The 19,001-nt window shown below is 37.2% G+C and overlaps 1 protein-coding gene and 1 pseudogene across 10 annotated transcripts in view; both read left to right on the forward strand.

The window, feature by feature from the left end:
* Positions 1-19,001, forward strand: part of GPHN (gephyrin) — a gene marked incomplete at both ends in the record, with an annotated part of 546,660 nt that overhangs the window by 450,817 nt on the left and 76,842 nt on the right. For all 9 annotated transcript variants that reach the window (XM_080706865.1, XM_080706872.1, XM_080706867.1 and 6 more), the window contains 2 exons: positions 1,699-1,791; positions 16,541-16,596. In XM_080706865.1, the coding sequence (XP_080562991.1) occupies positions 1,699-1,791; positions 16,541-16,596 (149 nt within the window). The remainder of the gene's footprint in view (positions 1-1,698; positions 1,792-16,540; positions 16,597-19,001) is intronic.
* LOC308271216 (large ribosomal subunit protein eL21-like) lies at positions 13-484 on the forward strand (annotated as a pseudogene). The gene has a single exon. The product of its transcript is annotated as a large ribosomal subunit protein eL21-like (transcript).

Consider the following 19,001-nt stretch of genomic DNA (forward strand, 5'->3'; position numbering starts at 1 on the left):
TAATTCACCAAAATGACAAACACAAAGGGGAAGAGAAGAGGAACTTGATACATGTTCTCTAGGCCTTTTAAAAACCATGGAGTTGTTCCTTTGGCCACATATGTGCGAATCTGCAAGAAGGGTGATATTGTAGACATTAAGGAGATGGGTACTGTTCAAAAAGGAATGCCTCACAAATATTACCATGGCAAAACTGGAAGAGTCTATGTTACCCAGCATGCTGTTGGCATTGTCGTAAACAAACAAGTCAGGGGCAAGATTCTTGCTAAGAGAAATAACATGCGTATCGAGCATAATAAGCACTCTAAGAGTCAAGACAGCTTCCTGAAGCAGGTGAAGGAAAACAATCAGAAGAAGCCAAGAGGAAGGCACCTGGGTTCAGCTGAAGTGCCAGCCTGTTCCACCCAGAGAAGCACACTTTGTGAGGACCAATGGAAAGGAGCCTGAGCTGCTGAAACCTATTCCCCATGAATTCATGGCATAATAGGTGTAAAAATAAAGAAATACCCCTGGACTGTAAAAAATGGTGTTAGTAAGTAGGAGCGTGATGTCTTCTTGCCTAAAGAAATATTTAAAGTAAGATTTTTAAGTATGTCCCAGTTGGTTGTGTCATGTCTTCACTATTCACATTTAGTATTTTTATTGCTGATCAGTTTATTATATATCAAGTATACTCAATAGGTTAGAAAATGGCCAAATATTATTTGTGAAATAATTATACTAGTTTGAAGATGGTCTCTAAATCACCATGGAGAAAAGATGTACAAAAATAAGTGGAAAATAATCTGTTGCATAAGTTTAGGAAAAATCAATTACTCAATTATATTATAAATAGCTAGGTATCCAAAATTTGCCTCTGAAGCCTACAACTTAATAGCATCCTGTTCTTAAAGAGTTACTTTCTAGATCTGAATTACTTTAACCATTAAGGGAGCAGGACTCAGAAAACAAATGTGTAAAAACATTCATCTTTGTCCTATAACACGCTATTATAGAACTCAGTAATTTGCACATAACAACTCATCTTTCACAGCTCTGGAGAGTGGGAAGCCCAAGGTCAAGATGCTAGCATGTTTGGTGTCTGATGAGGCCTGGTTCCCACTTCTAAGAGTTGTTTTGTTGCTGTATCCTCCTTATCTGCCCAAATAGAGGATGGGGAGGAAACTAGGTAGGAATAAGCTAGTTACTTCAGCCCATCTCTAAAGGGTGCCAGTATTTACTAAGGTGGGGCTCATGCCCTCTTCCTAGCCTTCTCTAAAGACCCTACCTCTTGTAAGGATTGAGTTTCAACATGAATTTTGAGAGGGAACCATAGGTTTAGCTGAAATGTAGACTGGCTTCTCAATTAACCAATTTGTATGCAGTTTATTCAATTTTAAATGAACATCTATCCTTCCTTGAAACAAAAAAATAAAGAAAATCATATTTGAGGTGTTAAAGGATTAATGACATCATATTAAAACAACATTGATTGAGTAGCAACCTATATTTAGATAATTGCTATAAACTGACTGAAAGTAATCTTTTAGACACCAAGATGCACCTTTTCTTTCTGTTTCCAACTCCTTGGCACAGATATCAGGGAGTTTGACTGAGCCTATTTTCAAGCTGTGTCAGACAAGCTTATTGCCCATTTTGTTTATAGCTGCTCACTTATCCCATTGCTCTCAATATTCGTATTTTCTTCTTTTCTCTCAGATGGAATGGGGCGAGTTCTTGCTCAAGATGTATATGCAAAAGACAACCTACCCCCCTTTCCAGCATCAGTAAAAGATGGTTATGCTGTCCGAGGTAAATGTTTTGGTTTTCTTATCATCAGACTCACACTGATTTTTTTGTGGTTGGTTGGTTGGTTGGTTGGTTGGTTGGTTGGTTGGTTGGTTTTGCATTTCAAATTTTTGGTTCAGCCCAGGAACCCACTTACTGTTACATGCATTTTCCACAAGAGTATTCAAATTCACAGACATTCTCTATACCTATATATTTTCTGACAGGATACTGATAGAAATTTTTTAGTCAAAGTACTATGATTACAAGAGAATTCTTGCTTAACAAATCATATATAATAGGAGCTAATAAGAGTACTCTGGGCATTGTGGTATATACCTTTAATCCCAGTACTTGGGAAGCTGAGACAGGAGAATCAACTCCACCTCAGCAACTTAGTGACTTTGTTTCAAAATAAAAAGGGTTAGGGGTAGCTCAGAGGTAGAATTCTCCTAAATTCAGCCCCCAAGTACCAAAAAAGAAAAAAAAAAGAAATCTTTCTGCTGTATAAAAAAAATGAAGTTTGGGGATGTAGCTCAAAGGTGAATGCTCCTAGATTCAGCTCTCAACAGCCCCACACACACACACAGGCATACACACATATGTACACACAAAGAAAAAATTCTACAAGGTCTCAAAAATTAGCAGATTCCCAACATAGGAATTAAGTGAGGTAGTCTGTTGTTTTTGCTTTCATCTCAAATATCTATACAGGGCTTCATGAAAAACCTTTGGAAAACTTCTAATTCTCTCTGGAATGTGCCATATTTTAAAGCTCTGGATCCCTACATAACATTGGCAGCCCATGCCCTTCTAGAGTTGACTGAGAGTACATAAAGCTTAAAAGCAAATACAAAATAGCATTTGCCTGCTCAAACTCCAGTCTAAAATCTCAGGGAAAAAAATGCAACTACATTGCTTAGAAACTGTTATTGGATTGTGGTTTTATTTTGATTTTTCATGTACAACATGTTTTGAAATATGTATGCCTTGTAGAATGGTAATTAGTTGAGCTAATTAACATGTATATTATCTGACATACTTATTTTTATGATGAGAACACTTAAAAATACACTGTCAGCAATTTTCAAAATATAACATTATTCTAATGTTGGTTATGAATTCAGAGTATATATCAAAGAAGTGTCAAATGATTTTCTCAGCTTCTCAAGTTGTTAAAAGGCCAATATCAAGCCGGGTGTGGTGGCGCACACTTGTAATCCCCGCGCTTAGGAGGCTGAGACAGGAGGATCGCACAGGTTCGAAGCCAGCCTCAGCTACTTAGTGAGGCTCTCAGCAACTTAGTGAGACCCTGTTTCCAAATAAAATATAAAAAAGGTCTAGGAGTATAGCCCGGGGGTAGGAAACCTCTGGGTTCCACCCCCAGTACCACCAAAAAAAAAAAAAGGCCAATATCTTTTTATATTTATTTTTAACTGAAACATAGACTTGTTATCAGGGTTCTATATAATGCTTCAGTACATATATACATCATGCAATATTTAAATGAGATTAAACACATCTATCTCCTAAACACGTCTATCTCCTAATTAGCCAAATCCTTTTTAATGGCTACTTACTTGATTTTTGTTCTTTTAACCATATCTAGCCATGAAAGTAATTTTTTCTTGTAATTAGATACATCCATTAATCTCCTTCATGTTCCATTATCATCTCTTTGCAGTATCTTTTTCTCTTGGAAAGCATTCTATATAGCAAATGGTTAAGGCTATGTATGGGCTTTGCATAAGTCAAACTGATCTGGGTTCCTTTTTTTGGGGGGGGGGTACTGGGTTCCTGGAAGCCCTTCTACCTCCAGGCTACACTCCCAGACCTATTTTTACATTTTTATTTGGAAACAGGGTCTCCTAGGCCAGCGCACTCGGCTGGCTTCAAACCTGCGCGATCCTCCTGTCTCTGCCTCCCAAGCGCGGAAATTACAAGCGTGCACCACCACGCCCAGCCTGATCTGGGTTCTAATACTAGTTTCATGCATATAACTTTGACCAAATCTCTTAAAATGTTTGAGCCTTAGTTTTCTCATCTGTAACATGTTGATCAATAATTGTAGCAATACTTACCCCAACAAATTGTTGTGAGGATTAATTAAAATTATAGAAAGCCTTAGTAAAGTACCCGGAACACACACACAAAAAAAACCTCAGTAATTGTGTTTTTAAATGTTTAATGGTAACAAATATCATCAGTTATTATTATTATAAACACATTTTACTATAACATTCATCTGAATTATTAATCTCATAATCTGTGTAAACAAATAGATGGGTAGATTGATTTTGTTTTAATTTCCACTAGCATATTTTCTCAGGAAATCTATCTTGAATGTGCCTTATTTATCTTGATTTCACTGGGTTAGAATATTTATAGAATTGGCAAAGCCAAAACAAGTAACAAATCCTACTGGTTTATTTTTCTTCCAAATTGATTCCTTGTATTTTGTTTATGAGAATGAATATTATCCAGAAAGAAAATTATTTTATTCTTATTATTGTTTTTATTGGTTCTTGTTTAATATTTTCTATCTAAAAAGTCAATTTTGATCTGGGTGTGCTGGTGCACGTTGTAATCCCTGCATTTGGGAGGCTGAGACCGGATGATCACAGTTCACGGCCAGCCTCTGCTACTTAGTGAGGCCCTCCGCAACCTAGCGGGACACTGTTTCAAAATAAAGAATAAAAAATAGGGCTGGGGAGTAGCTCAGAGGTAGAATGCCCCTGGATTTCATCCCCTGTACTGCAAAATAATTAATAATAATAATAATTAATAATAATAATAGTCTTAGCTGGGCTTGGTGGTGCATGCTTGTAATCCCAACATTTTGGAGGCAGAGATAGGAGGATCACGGTTCACGGCCAGCCTCTACTACTTAGTGAGGCCCTCCGCAACTTAGTGGGACCCTGTTTCAAAATAAAGAATAAAAAATAGGGCTGGGGTGTAGCTCAGAGGTAGAATGCCCCTGGGTTCCATCCCACTACCAAATAAATAAATAAATAGTCAATTTTGTTTTGATCTTAAGGTTTGCTGTAAGATTATAGGACTACTGTAAAATGACAAAGAATTCTTATTTGCAGAGTAGAACAAACAGCTACAGCAGATGAAATAGTAGAGACAAGTCTGTTTTTACATTCTTGGGCTATAAAGTAGAAGGAAATGCAAAACAAATTACATGATGCAGAATTTTTTGCAATGAGAATATTGTTTTGTGATTTCTACTGAGGTAGCAGCAACTTAATAAAAAGAAACTTTTATTCTTAGATTTCTTGTTACCGAAAAATTAACCCACATGAGTTATAAAAGAATCTTTTTGAGACTGTAGAATCTATTCATTTTTATGTAAATTTACTACTGAATGTCTTATTTATTCTTTTGTTTGGGGTGGTGGCATTTTTAATTATTTCACCAAAAAAATTCTCAAATGAGAGCTTGTTTAGAGGTCCTAGCAGGGGAGCACAGCTACTCCTATACCCTTGACCAAAGGCCCGCCCTCCTCTATTCCGGGAAGGGTGTCCTCTTCGACTGAGCGCACAGCTTGGGGAGGGACACACATGGAGCGGTGAGAGAGGAAGGGGACACTCGCCTAGCCAGCCAGATCAGCCGAATTAACCCTAGTGATCAATGGGGTGACACATGTCGCAGCCAGATCGCCCTCATGACATCTCATGGTATTAAAAGTCCAAGAGATTATCTTGCATACTACTGATTAACATTCTTTCTTGAAAAATGTTACTAGTTCTTTAAAATACGTAACATATAACAAAAATAATACATAAAATCACCATTGAGGATTTGATTAAATCTTAAAGTAGGACTGGCTTTTAGAATTAAAGGAGCAAAAGTCCTCAATACACAAGTAGGCGTGGTTTTATTCTCATGCTGAATTTTTCAGTGTATACTTCATCATCTTTGTCCATAGTTCTGGAAGGTAAATTCTATCAGTAAGCAAGGGGATTTGCATTTCTTTGAAGGTAAATGGATTCATTAGTGTCTTCATTGTTAAAATGCCACTGTTAGGCAGTGTTTTGGTTTAAAAAACATATATACATATATATTCTTGAGGCAATTGTTGTGGCTCTCTACCACTTTCTACTTTGTGTACCTCCTTCTCTCCACCTCTGTCTTCCTTTACTCAGTTCCCTTCTCCCCACTCCCTTTCTTCTCCCTTTTTCTTCTCCTCTGCCTTTGCCTTAGGCCATCCAGTAATTACCAGAGGCATTCTGAGCATTGCTAACCCTCTAGATAAGAGCTTGCTAACTTGCTCTGGATCACTAAGCATTAGCCAGTATCCTTCAGAAACATGTGGGATAAAACTCCAAACCAGTTGGAGGATCACTTGCTTAAGGTATGTGGGTTGAAAAGTCAAGGTAGTAATAAAGTGACTAGATAATAAAAAAATAAGTGGAAAAGGTTTTTTAAAAACAGTAAGAATGTAAAGAAGGCAAAAATCAAGTGATTTTTATATAAATAGCAGGAAGACCTAATAAAACTATATTCAGGAGAGAGAGAAAATAATAAATAAAAGCTTAAAAAAAGAAAGTAAGCCAATAATTAGAAACAACATAATATTTTTTTCATATTTTTGAAATTTTATTTCTCCCTTCATACCAATCATACTAAAAATCCTCTGAATATATTCACACCCTTGTCTCATCATTTCTTCCTAGGTGATAATAAACATAAAAATATCACAACCTTCTTTAAAAAGTCAGTTTGAAAGATTTATCCCTGCTGAACTTATTTTGGGGTCATTTAGAAAAAGGGAATATTGGTCGGGCATGGTGGCCCACACTTATAATCCCCGTGCTTGGGAGGCTGAGACAGGAGGATCACTCAGGTCAGGTTTGAAGCCAGCCGTGCTGGCTCAAGAGACCCTGTTTCCAAAAAAAAAAAAAAAAAAAAAAGTATAAAATAGGTCTGGGAGTGTAGCCTGGAGGTAGAAGGGTTTCCAGGAACCCCAGTACCACCAAAAAGAAAAGAAAAGAAAAGAAAAAGGGAATATTTTTAACAAACCAGGAATTACTATGAGAACTATGTATTTTTTAAAAGACTATATCAAGAGAAATCTTTGCCATGCAAATAATTTTTTTTAGTTTTTACTTTTTAACATTCTGATTTAAAATATTTTAATCAGAAAAACAGAAAGAACATTTTTAAACTACCCATTATCTTACTGCCTGGTAATTATTAACATTATGGGTTTAACCAATATCCCGTGTTTTAGAGTATCCTAAAATTCAATATAGACAGCCACAACCATTGTGATTTAGAGTTGGTTCTTATTTTTTCAACGATATTCATTTTTCAGGGTTTTTATTCTGTTTGAATCCTCTTCAGCCACAGGTGGTTATTGAACTCATTTGACAGCCTGTTGCCTTCTACTCTAGAGTACCTTGGAGGAGAAAGAGGGCTTCATGATAATAGGGAGTATCACTCATGTGAATGGATAGATAATTTGGAATGTCTAATATTAGTTAAATCCAAAAAGATTAATGTATTTAAGGAAATAAATACCTCCTTTTCCAATAATACCATAAATGAACATTTTACCATAAAAAAGTATACAAATGTCTTCTCACTTATCTATCCTAATCCCAGCTTCCTTCTTTCCATAAGAAGACAGCAGATTTAAAACTGCAATTTACTTGATTTAACTTAGTATAAATGCTGTTTTAATTTTTAATCCTCTTATTCTAGCCTTGTCACCTTATACTGCCTTCCCTACCCAAACCTTTCTATAATCTGAATTTTAGCATACATGTAAATATTATTGTCCTGTGCTTATCATCCAGTGTTAGTTTTATAAGAAGAGCACACAAATTGCTAATACCTCTGACAAAGATATTTATTAAGTTCTCTAAAAGGTATACGATATATATATAGGCCTCAATTTATTCAGCCCTAACATGGAAATAATGAATTCTTTATTATTGAAAATAAATTAACAGCTATACAGTATTTCAAGTGGTTTAAATGAGCCTGGTATTTTGGTGCACACTTGTAACCCCAGTACTTGGGAGGCAGATACAGGAGGATCGCAGGTTCGCTATTTAGTGAGGCCCTCCACAACTTAATGAGACCCTGTTTCAAAATAAAGAATAAAAAATAGGGCTGGGGGTATCGCTCAAAGGCAGAAAGCCCCTGGTTTCCATCCCCAGTACCACAAAAAAAAAAAAATAAGTAAATAAAGCTTAAACAGAGATGAATTATGGCTAGAAAATGAAAATAGGGATGATTCTATGGCAAATGATGTGGGGATGATCATTTTCTATACAGTGCCAAAATGAATCATTATATCCTGGTATCAGCCTGATGTCAAATGATATAAAAGTCTTAAACAGGTAAACAAAAGTAAAAGTATTTTCTGGACTTTAAAAGAGAGAAAAAGAGGAGCCACTTCAAGATCTAGTATTAAGCTTTATGAAATAATTACATAATCTGTGTTGTTAGAGTTTAGTTTATGATGCTTTTATTACTTCTTTCAAGTTAAAAATACAGTTAAAAATCATAAAAGAAAACTCATTAGCAAATATGTCAAAGTTAGGGGGGGAAAGACTTTGTAGAAATCCTTGGAATGCATCTATCTTTTCTAAGAGTACACTGTGAACTATGGGATTCATTTTCTTCCCAGCGTTATGGTTCCAAGTTCATGTCACCACACCTCCACTTTCACCCTTCTCACTCTAGCTTAAAGAATTTATCTGGGGAAATGGCAGCTTATTTCTACCTGTTTGGTTTTGGTTGTTTGTTTTGTGGTACCAGGGATGGAACTTAGAGGCATTGTGCCTCTGAGATACAGCCCTAGCCCTATTTTTTAGTCTTTTTTTACTTGGTTGGTTGGTTGGTTGGTGGTACTGGGGTTCCTGGAAGCCCTTCTAACTCCGGGCTACACTCCCAGACCCATTTTATATTTTTATTTGGAAATAGGGTCTCTTAAGCCAGAGAGGCTGGCTTCTAACCAGCGAGATCATCCTGTCTCTGCCTCCCAAGCAAGGGGATTATAACCTTGGGCCACCATGCCCTGCTCTTTTTTTATTTTTGAAATAGGGTCTCAGTGAATTGCAAAAGGGCCTTGCTGAGTAGCTGAGGCTGCAAACCATGATCCTCTGGGTCTCTGCCTGCTGAATGCTGGAATTACAAGCATGCGCCACCACGCCCGGCTTTTTTTTTTAACCCAGTCTTTAATAGATATTTTTAAATAAATATTGTTAGATGGATTTGTTATTGTTTTTCTGTTTCTATTTTTTTTAAAGAGTGAGCCTTATTGTGTATGTAAAATTGGAACTTCTGTGATTCACTAGGTTATTTTTCCTAAAGTTCTTTCCATCTGACTTTTTCTACATTCAGCTGATCTTGCAAGTGCTCTACTCAGAAAGAGTAGTCCAAGGTCCAGCAGTGTCAGCATTTCCTTATTAATAAAAATCTATATTTTTATAAGATCTTGAGATAATTTGGATGCATATTAAAGTTCAGAAACACTTTTTATAAGGAAAATGATAAAAATTACTCCTGTTATAAATATCTTTATAAGGGAAATAATAAAAATAAAATAATAAAAATTACTCCTCTGTTGGTAATGAGAACTTGCTATATTGTTGGTTGGTTTTGCCTTTCTTAGCCAACAATATGGAGACAAATTTACCAGGTGGAAAGGTTCAGAGTAAGGTGGAGAAAATAATTCAAGTGAGGAGGTATCCTCTCCCCAGACAGTACAACTTTCCTGATAACATAAGACCTTGCTTCTTAGAATCACTTAAGAGCTCTTTCAGATATTGACTTCTCTGATACTCTATATCAGGCTTGATTCTATACTGCTCTAGGTGACACTCATCCACTCATTATTTAAGGCATTTGTACACTGATGCTTATTTAGAACATTTGTGCAAGCCAGACATGGTGGCGCATGCTTGTAATCCGAGCATTCGGGAGGCTGAGACCTGAGGATCGCGGTTTGTGGACAGCCTCAGCTACTTAGTGAGGTCCTTGCAACTCAGTGAGACCCGGTGTCAAAATAAAGAATAAAAAATAGGGCAGAAGGTGTAGCTCGGAGGTTGAATGCCCCTGGGTTCCACCCCCAGACCCGCAAAAAAAAAAAAAAAAAAAAAAAGAACATTTGTGCAGGCACTGATAAAACTCTTTTGAGCATGTGTGCATGGGGAAAAAAAAAACAGGAAAAAGGAAGAAGGGCAGAGTTTTAGTTTGGGTTTTAGTTTTGGGGTTTTTTGTGTGTATGTGGTACTGGGGGTAGAACCTAGGGGCTTTTCTATCTCTGGGCTGCACTCCCAGACCTATTTTATACTTTATTTGGAAACAGGGTCTCACTAAGTTGCTGAGAACCTCACTCAGTAGCTGAAGCTGGCTTCAAACCTATGCGATCCTCCTGTCTCAGACTCCCAAGCTCTGGGATTACATGCATGAGCCACCAACCCCGGTGAAAGAGCAGAGTTTTAAAAGAAAAATAGAAGAATGACTGTCTACTTCCAAGGGCTCATAATCTAGGTGAGAAGATCAATTGTACACATTTATGAAACCATGTAAGAAAACTTGCAAAACATAATAGTAATAAGTCAGTTTGCAAATTTCCTGCTTAAATACTGTGGAAATTCCAAACTCTTTTCTTTATTCTTTCAACAAATATGAAGCTATCAACAGTGATCTACACACTGTGATAGAATAATGACATAATCTAAGTTATATTAGAATTAATCAGAGCAAGCTGGGCACAGTGGTACATACCTATAAGCTCAGCTTGTGAGGCTGAAGTAAGAGTTCAAAGCCAGCCTAGACAGTTTAGGGAGATCCTGTCTCAAAATTAAGCAAAAAGTTAGGTTGTGGTGGTGCATGCCTGGAATCCCAGTACTTGGGAAGCTGAGGCAGGAGGATCACAAATGAGAGGCCAGTGTCTTCACATTAGCAAGATATTGTTTCTAAATAAATAAATAGGACAGGGAATGTCACTCAGTGATAAGAGTGTTTGCTGAGCAAGTATGAGGCCCTGGTTTCAATCCTTAGTACAGAAAACACTATTCAGAACAGTGTTCCTAAATAGTCTTAAGATGGTGAATGTTGACTCGATTTTTGAAGAAAATATACATGCACTGACAGAAAATGTATACAATATAGCAAATATAGAATTTTATGTTAAACATTTATTTGTTCATTCATCTTTCTAAAATGATCTCAGAAATCACACTTACTGATTTATTGAACATTTTTAACACAACATATTGAACATTTATTTAGCAGCTCTTATTTGGAAAAGGCTGAGACAACTGAGCAAATAACTGCAAATACATTTGGAAGCCATACTTAAGAGTCATTTCAGGCTACACTAGAAAAGTAGGTGACTCTTGAGGGACGGAATCAGATAGGACTTTATAGAGAAGGTAGCACTTGATCTGAGGTGTTTTTGTTGTGGTGGTGGTGGTGGTTTTTTGGTGGTACTGGGGTTCCTGGAAGCCCTTCTATCTCTGGGCTACACTCCTGACCTATTTTTTATGTTTTTATTTGGAAACAGGATCTCTTAAGCCAGCACGGCTGGCTTCTGTCTCTGCCTCCCAAGCATGGGGATTACAAGCGTGCGCCACCACGCCCGGCTTGATCTGAGTTTTAAAAGCTAAGAAGTCTTTAGTTAAAAGATAATCATAAGGAAAGGGTACAGCAGTAGTGGAAGTAGCATTTCATAGAGCTGAACTATGAGTCATCTTTGTACTCTCAGGGAGGGACAATACTAGAAATTAAGAAAGGCTAGAGGGCAAAGTATAAAGAACCCATGAATCAGAAGCTTGTGCATATAATGGAGCATTCTACCTCAAATCTTTACACACACACACACACACACACACACGCTCTGACTACTTAGTTCTTACTCATTCTCCATATTCAAATCAGAAATCTTCTTATCAGATAGATTTTCTCTATCTCTCCTGGATATCTCTAGTACTTTAATACTGTCATAAAACTATGTTTCTTTCCTTTGGTGTGGTATTTTCAATTTGTATTTATATATTCATTATTGTGATTATTTGATTAGTACCTATTTCTCCCATTATATCATGGCTTTAAGAGTTTTGTTTTAATCATACATACCCAATGGGAAGGAAAACATTAAATATATTTTACATTATAAGCCATGGTATACACACATATATTTATGTACACACAACTATATATATATGAGCTAAAAACAAGATCATGAAACAATAGTCATTCTTACCATGCATGACAAGATAAATTTTCTTTCATTCTTTCTTTTTATTTATTTATTATTTATTTATTTATTTATTTTTGGTGTTACTGGGGTTCCTGGAAGCCCTTCTACCTCCAGGCTACACTCCCAGACCTATTTTATACTTTTTTATTTTTGGAAACAGTCTCTTAAGCCAGCAGGGCTGGCTTCGAACCAGAGCGATCCTCCTGTCTCCGCCTCCCAAGCATGGGGATTACAAGCGTGCGCCACCACGCCCACTTCTTTTTTTTTTTTTTTTTTAAGCAGGGTCTCATGATGTTGCCCCTAGTCTGGTCTCAAATTTTAAATTCCTCGACTCAAGATATCCTCCTGCCTCATGTTCTAGTAGTTGTAACAAGCCCATGTCAATAAGACACACTTTCTATGCTTTTTCATTAGAAAAACATTTACAGGTTGATTTTATTATCCACATCCAATTTTGATCCCGAGTTTTAAAAACTTTGCAACAAACTGGCACTACATTAGAATGGAAATACTATCTGGTTTTATTCTATACTCTATCTAGAACCTCGTATGACACTTACAGCATAGAAGACATTCAGTAGAAATTTACTGAATGAATAGCTTTAAAAGGCAGTATCTTTTAGCCAGGTAGAGTAGCATACACCTGTAATCTCAGCAGTTGGGAAGCTGAGATAGGAAGATCACAAGCCAACCTCAGCAACTTGATGAGACCCAGACGCTATTTCTTTCTTTCTTTTTTTTTTTTTTTTTTTTTTCTTCTTGTGGGTCTAGGGATGGAACCTAGGGTCATTCGACCTCAGAGCTACACCCCCTGCCCTATTTTGAAACAAGGTCTTACTAAGTTGCAGAGGGCCTAAGTAGCTGAGGCTGTCCACGCACCGCGATCCTCCTGTCTCAGCCTCCAGAATGCTAGGATTACAAGTATGTACCACCACACTTGGCAGACCCAGACCCTGTTTCAAAATTAAAAAAAAAAAAAGAATTTAGCCAGATGTGGTGATGCATGCCTGTCATTCTAGTACTTGGGAGGCTAAGGCAGGAGAGTCACAAATTCGTAGCCAGCCTCTCCAATTTAGTGAGACCCTGTTTCAAAAGAAAGAACAAATTTTTAAAAATTGAGCTGAGAAAGCCAGGCGTGGTGGCGGACGCTTGTAATCCCCGCACTTGGGAGGCAGAGACAGGAGGATCGCGCAGGTTCGAAGCCAGCCACGCTGGCTTAAGAGACCCTGTTTCCAAAAAAAAAAAAAAAAATAGGTCTGGGAGTGTAGCCCGGAGGTAGAAGGGCTTCCAGGAACCCCAGTACCACCAAAAAAAAAAAAAAATTGAGCTGTTTCTGGGTTCAATCCCTAGTACCACAAAAATAAATTTTAAAAATAAAAAGTAAAATAGAGCTGGGGACATAGCTCATAGGTAAAATGCTTCTGGGTTCAATTCGTGTACAATGATAGATAGATAGACAGACAGACAGACAGATGATAGATAGATAGATAGATAGATAGATAGATACTCAGAAGTAGAATACAGCTGGGTTCAATACTCAGTACCAATAAAAAAAGTTATTTCTATATTATGATTATCTTCATTTTTATCAAAAGAAAACTTAATTTTGAGAGATTTAGTAACTTTGTTGAAAGTACTAAAGCTAATAAGAGGCAGTATCATGATTCAGATTCAGTTTTGTTTTATTCTAAAACCATGCTAATAAGTTAAGATGTATAGGCTGCTTTGGGAAGTGGCAAGCTGATAATTATTTTTTCTAATAGAGAAATAATGAAAAATGTTTATTCACATTCGAGATGCAATTAATGTCGAATTCTGAAATATAGTTGATGTGTTGATTGTCTACAATAAGAAAATCATCATTTGTTTTGAAATACTGCAAAAACAAGTGGGGGAATAGATTGAACAACATAATTTCTAAATGTTGATAATTTTAAAGCATTGACTTGTGTCTATATTTATTTATTTGTTTGTTTGTTTGTTTGTTTGTTTATTGTGGGACTGGGGATTGAACCCAGGGGCATTCTGCCTCTAAGCTACACCTCCATCCCTATTTTATTATTTATTTTGAAACAGGGTCTTACTAAGTTGCGGAGAGCTTCACAAGTTGCTGAGGCTGGCTGCAAACCTGTGATCCTCCTGTCTCAGCCTCCCATGTACTGGGATTGATCCACCACACTCAGCTTAAATAGTTTGTTTTTCATTTTTCTTTTACCTTTTTTTTTTTTTTTTTTTGTACTGAGAATGAAGCCCAGGGGCCTTCTACCTCTGGGCTATACTTCCAGACCTATTTTATATTATATTTGGAAACAGGTTTCACTAAGTAGATGAGGCTGTCTTCGAACCTGTGCGATCCTACTGTCTCAGCCTCCCAAGTACTGGGATTACAAGCATGTACCACCATGCCCAGCTGTTTCTTTTTCTTAAAAAATGAAAATGAAGCCGGGCATGGTGGTGCACGCTTGTAATCCCAGCATTCAGGAGGTTGAGACTAGAGGATCTCAGTTCACAGACAGCCTCAGCTACTTAGTGAGGCCCTCTGCAAATCAGTAAGACCCAGTTTCAAAACAAAGAATAAAAAATATAGGGCAGGGGATGTAGCTCTGAGGTCAAATGCCCCTGGGTTCCATCCCCAGACCCGCAAATAAAAAAAAAAATGAAAATGAAAATATATTGCTGGAAAACTAAAGAATATTTCTGGAAACTTTACAAATGGACACTGACAATATAATAGGATTAAAAAATACAAGAAGTTTAAAAGTTTATTAGCTGAGATAATATATGTAAAGCATGAAATATAACATCTAGTAATAGAATTTTTATCCCTCTTCACATCAGGCTAACCAAAGCCATCTGTGAAGAAGAAAAAAGACTCATTAGAACTACTTTTTAAGCATTTAGAAAAATTCCACTTTTTTGTTTTTATATATATAAACAATTTCATGTGTCCTTTTTAATAGGGAAAGTGTTTTTATTATTTATCAGTATTCCAAATGCATCAAGTGTTATCTTGTCTATATATGTGCTACAATGCAGATGACATGGAAGAGTCATGATCATGAAACTCATTAGACAGGCATTGCCTTGCCAGGAGTATTGGTCTGAAAGCCAAATAATATGTCAACAATACCCTTTTGAATCTCCAGGAATATTTTTTCATCCATCCACTACTCTACTATATGTAGTAGGGAATAGGAAAAATTGGAATTTTTTTTCATTCCAATTCTGGAGGGTTCCCCCCGCCCCATTTAAAAATAAGCAGCAGTGTTGCGGGTGTTCCTCAGTAGTGCACCATTTGCCTGATACAGTGACTAGCTTTCCTACATTCAGTCTCCAGCACCAAAATAAATAAATAAATGATCATTGGAATATGTGATGTGGTATCGCCTATGTATTCTGGTTCAAACATAGCATAATTTTTTATCTATTATTTTATAAAATAGTGTACTGAGAATTAAGAGATTGGCTTTCATACTACCTCTACCTCTGGTCAGAATTTATTTAGGCACTTAATCTTTTCTGAGTTCCTTCATTTTGTAACTTATTTTCTTCAAACATAAAATGAAAAAAGGTGTGTATATATTCTTCCTGCTTTGTTTGGTTATTAGGAACACCAAAATGGGAGAGAAATAACATTATAAAGTAGCTAAAATTTTTATAGAAAAAGATATAGACATGTTAAGTGATATATTGATGACTGTGCACACACACACACATCATAAATATACGCACATGGATAAAGTGGTATCCAACCCAAGACTGCCCTCAAGCATTTTCTAATCTTGTAAATTTCTTTTTAACTGGGGATTGAGATTGAACCTAGGAGCATTCTACCTCTGAGTTAAACCCCTAGCCCTTTTGTTTTTATTTTTTATTTTGAAACAGGTTATCACTAGGTTAGTGAGGCTCTCAGTAAGTTGCCAAGGCTGGCCTTGGCCCTGCAATTCTCCTGCTCAGCCTCCCAAGTACTGGGATTACAGGGGTGCACCAACAGATCTAGCTGACTAATTCTTTATTTAGGAGAATAAACTAAAGAACATCCTATTGGAAAACCACAAGATAGAAATCATGGGGTGAAAGAAAGACCACCTCCAGTAATATGAAGAAAGAATACCATTATGATCACTTCTACTGGTAGTTGGGAATTATGTATATCAAGATCAAAACAAACCAGGCAGGGTAGGGGCACGCCTATAATCCCAGTACTTGGGAGACTGAGACAGGAGGATCACAAGTTTAAAGCCCACCACAGCAACTTAGCAAGGCCCTCAGAAAACTAATGAAATCCTGTTTAATAATAAAAAATAATAAAATTGGGCTGGTTGTATAGAATAACCCTGGATTCAATCCCTAGTACCACAGGGGGGGGGGGGAATCCAACAATAGTAACAAAACCATTGTTGATCTAGAAATCTGAAAAATATCTCATTTTACTGAAAACTTATCAAATAACTAGAATAAATTTTTAGAGCCCCAAATCTAGGTTCTTCTTCCTTGTTATAGGTCCGTACTGATGTGTATTCTTGGCTCTGTTCCATCTCACAGCTGCTGATGGCCCAGGAGATCGGTTCATCATTGGGGAATCCCAAGCTGGTGAACAGGTGAGATTCACAGGCCTTTAGGTACTTTTGCAGTGCTAAAAAAAGATTTTCAGCTTCACAGACTTTGGGCATCTAATTCTAAGTTATCAAGATTGTGAAAATCTTAGGTATCTGTGAGGAGACAAAGAGATCAAGGGATGGTTCCTAGGAGAAACAAAAGAATTATTTCTTAAAGAATCTAGATCTATTACTATATGGCCTAATATTGTTGGTATATCTCCCACAGGTTGCCCCTCAAGCATTTTCTAGGCAAGAATAGAGAAAATCAGAGGCCCAATCACAATAAAACTTAAATTTAAAGAATATAATGCATTGAAGCCGTCAGTTTGGCAGGGCTACACACTAACCCAACTCAGCTTTCAAAACAGTTCCATGAACCTCATGAACCTCACTGTAGGCTTCACTCTCCACCTTAGCCAAAAGGCATTTTGCTGAAATTTTCAGCAAAAGAAGAGTTTATTTAGGCCTACTTTAAGTGTCATTGTTTCATGGGCTCAAAAGATAGTTTTGGCATTTAACCCTTTTCTAGAAAGCAGTATATCAAAACTTTAAATGCTCTTTCATAAAAAAAAAAAAACCCAAAGCCGGGCATGGTAGTACACTTGTAATCCCAGCACTTAGGAGGCTGAGACAGGAGGATCTTGGTTTGAAGACAGCCTCAGCTACTTTGGCCCTTTACAACTCAGTGAGACCCTATTTCAAAAAAAAATAATAAATAGGGCTAGGGATGTAGCTCAGAGGTAGAATGGCCCTGAGTTCCATCCCCAATACAAAAAAAAAAAAAATCCCTATACTACAAAATGGTCATATATAGTGGGTTAAGACATGTCCCTGACAATACTTGGAATCAAAAGTTGCACTTTTTAAAAGACTTTCGGCCCTAAACTCTTCATTTGAAGCCTAGAACTTAACAGTAAAGAAATATAACAGGATAAAGTATAACTGGATATAAGGCATATAACTCAATGCCAGATCCAATCACAACTATCTCTTTCTCCAAGACTATGAGAGAAAATCAAGGAAAGCACTGGCATTGTAATTCAAAAAGCAATGCACACTTCATATAGCTGTGTGATAATAAGATAACACACATTGGTTCTGTGTGATAGATAATATACATTCATTCTGGAAATAGCTATTAACTACCAAGTGTGCCAGATACTTTCTAGAATTTGGGATGATAGAAAAATATATCTGGAAAAGGGGAAGGTAAAGAAGAATAATGCAGGAACTTTTCCCCAAATATGGAAACCAGCAGAGATGTGAAGCACCAGGTGCTAGCAACGGTGAGATGCATTACCTCCGCTTAGTTAGCAAGAAAAGAGCAAAGGAAATGAGAACCCTATTTCTGTCTCCCTTCTACCCTCTAAACTCTCGTTAGCCTGTCCCATTGGCCAACCCTAACCAGGTGCCAAAGTGGTAAAAATGGTTAAAACAATTCATAGGGGTCACCCTTCTAGGCCACAGCAGAGATTAGAAAATGCTGATGTGGTCTGGAAAGGCAAAAAGAAAGTAAAAACTGAATTGTGGCACATGCTTATAATATCAGTACTTGGGAGGGTGAGACAGGAGGATTGCGAGCTGAAAGCCAGCCTTTGCAACTTAGTAAGGCTTTCAACAATCTAACGAGACCATTTCCAAATAAGAAATTTTAAAAAAAATCAGGCTGGGGATATAGATTGGAGGTAGAACGCCTCTGGGTTCAATCCCTAGGAAAAAAGAAAAAAGAGAGAGAGGGAGGGAGAGAGAGAGAAAAGAAGGTAAAAGATATGTCTTCCCTTATAAGGCTTAAATATTAGAATACATAATAAGTTTAACATTGTACCTAGCGTAGATTGTGGGTTTAATAAGTATTAATTATTGATAGCCTGTTTTGTGGCAATAATATAGAGACTTTTCAAGGCTTTTCTAACAAATAAACCTCCAATTTTACTTTTTTTTTTTTTTTTTTTTTGCGGGTCTGGGGATGGAACCAGAGGCATTTGACCTCCGAGCTACACCCCCTGCCCTATTTTTTATTCATTATTTTGAAACCGGGTCTCACTGAGTTGCAGAGGGCCCCACTAAGTAGCTGAGGCTGTCCACGAACCGCGATCCTCCATGTCTCAGCCTCCCAAATGCTGGGATTACAAGCATGCACCACCACGCCCAGCTCCAATTTTGCTTTAAATGAACTCTCTCTCTCTCTCTTGTTTTTTTTTTAATGTGGTACTGGGGCTAGAACCCAGTGGCCTTCTACCTCTGAGCTGTACCCTCAGACTTTTTTTTTTTTTTTTTGAAACAGGGTCTCAAAGTTGCTGAGGCTGATGATGGACCTGCGATCTTTCTGTCTCAGCCTCCCAAGTACTGGGATTACAAGCATGTGCCACCTCACCTGGCCTTAATTGTACTTTAGTGGTGAGATA

The sequence above is a fragment of the Muscardinus avellanarius genome, assembly GCF_963383645.1.
Source record: "Muscardinus avellanarius genome assembly, chromosome: 12".
Taxonomy (NCBI): Eukaryota; Metazoa; Chordata; class Mammalia; order Rodentia; family Gliridae; genus Muscardinus; species Muscardinus avellanarius.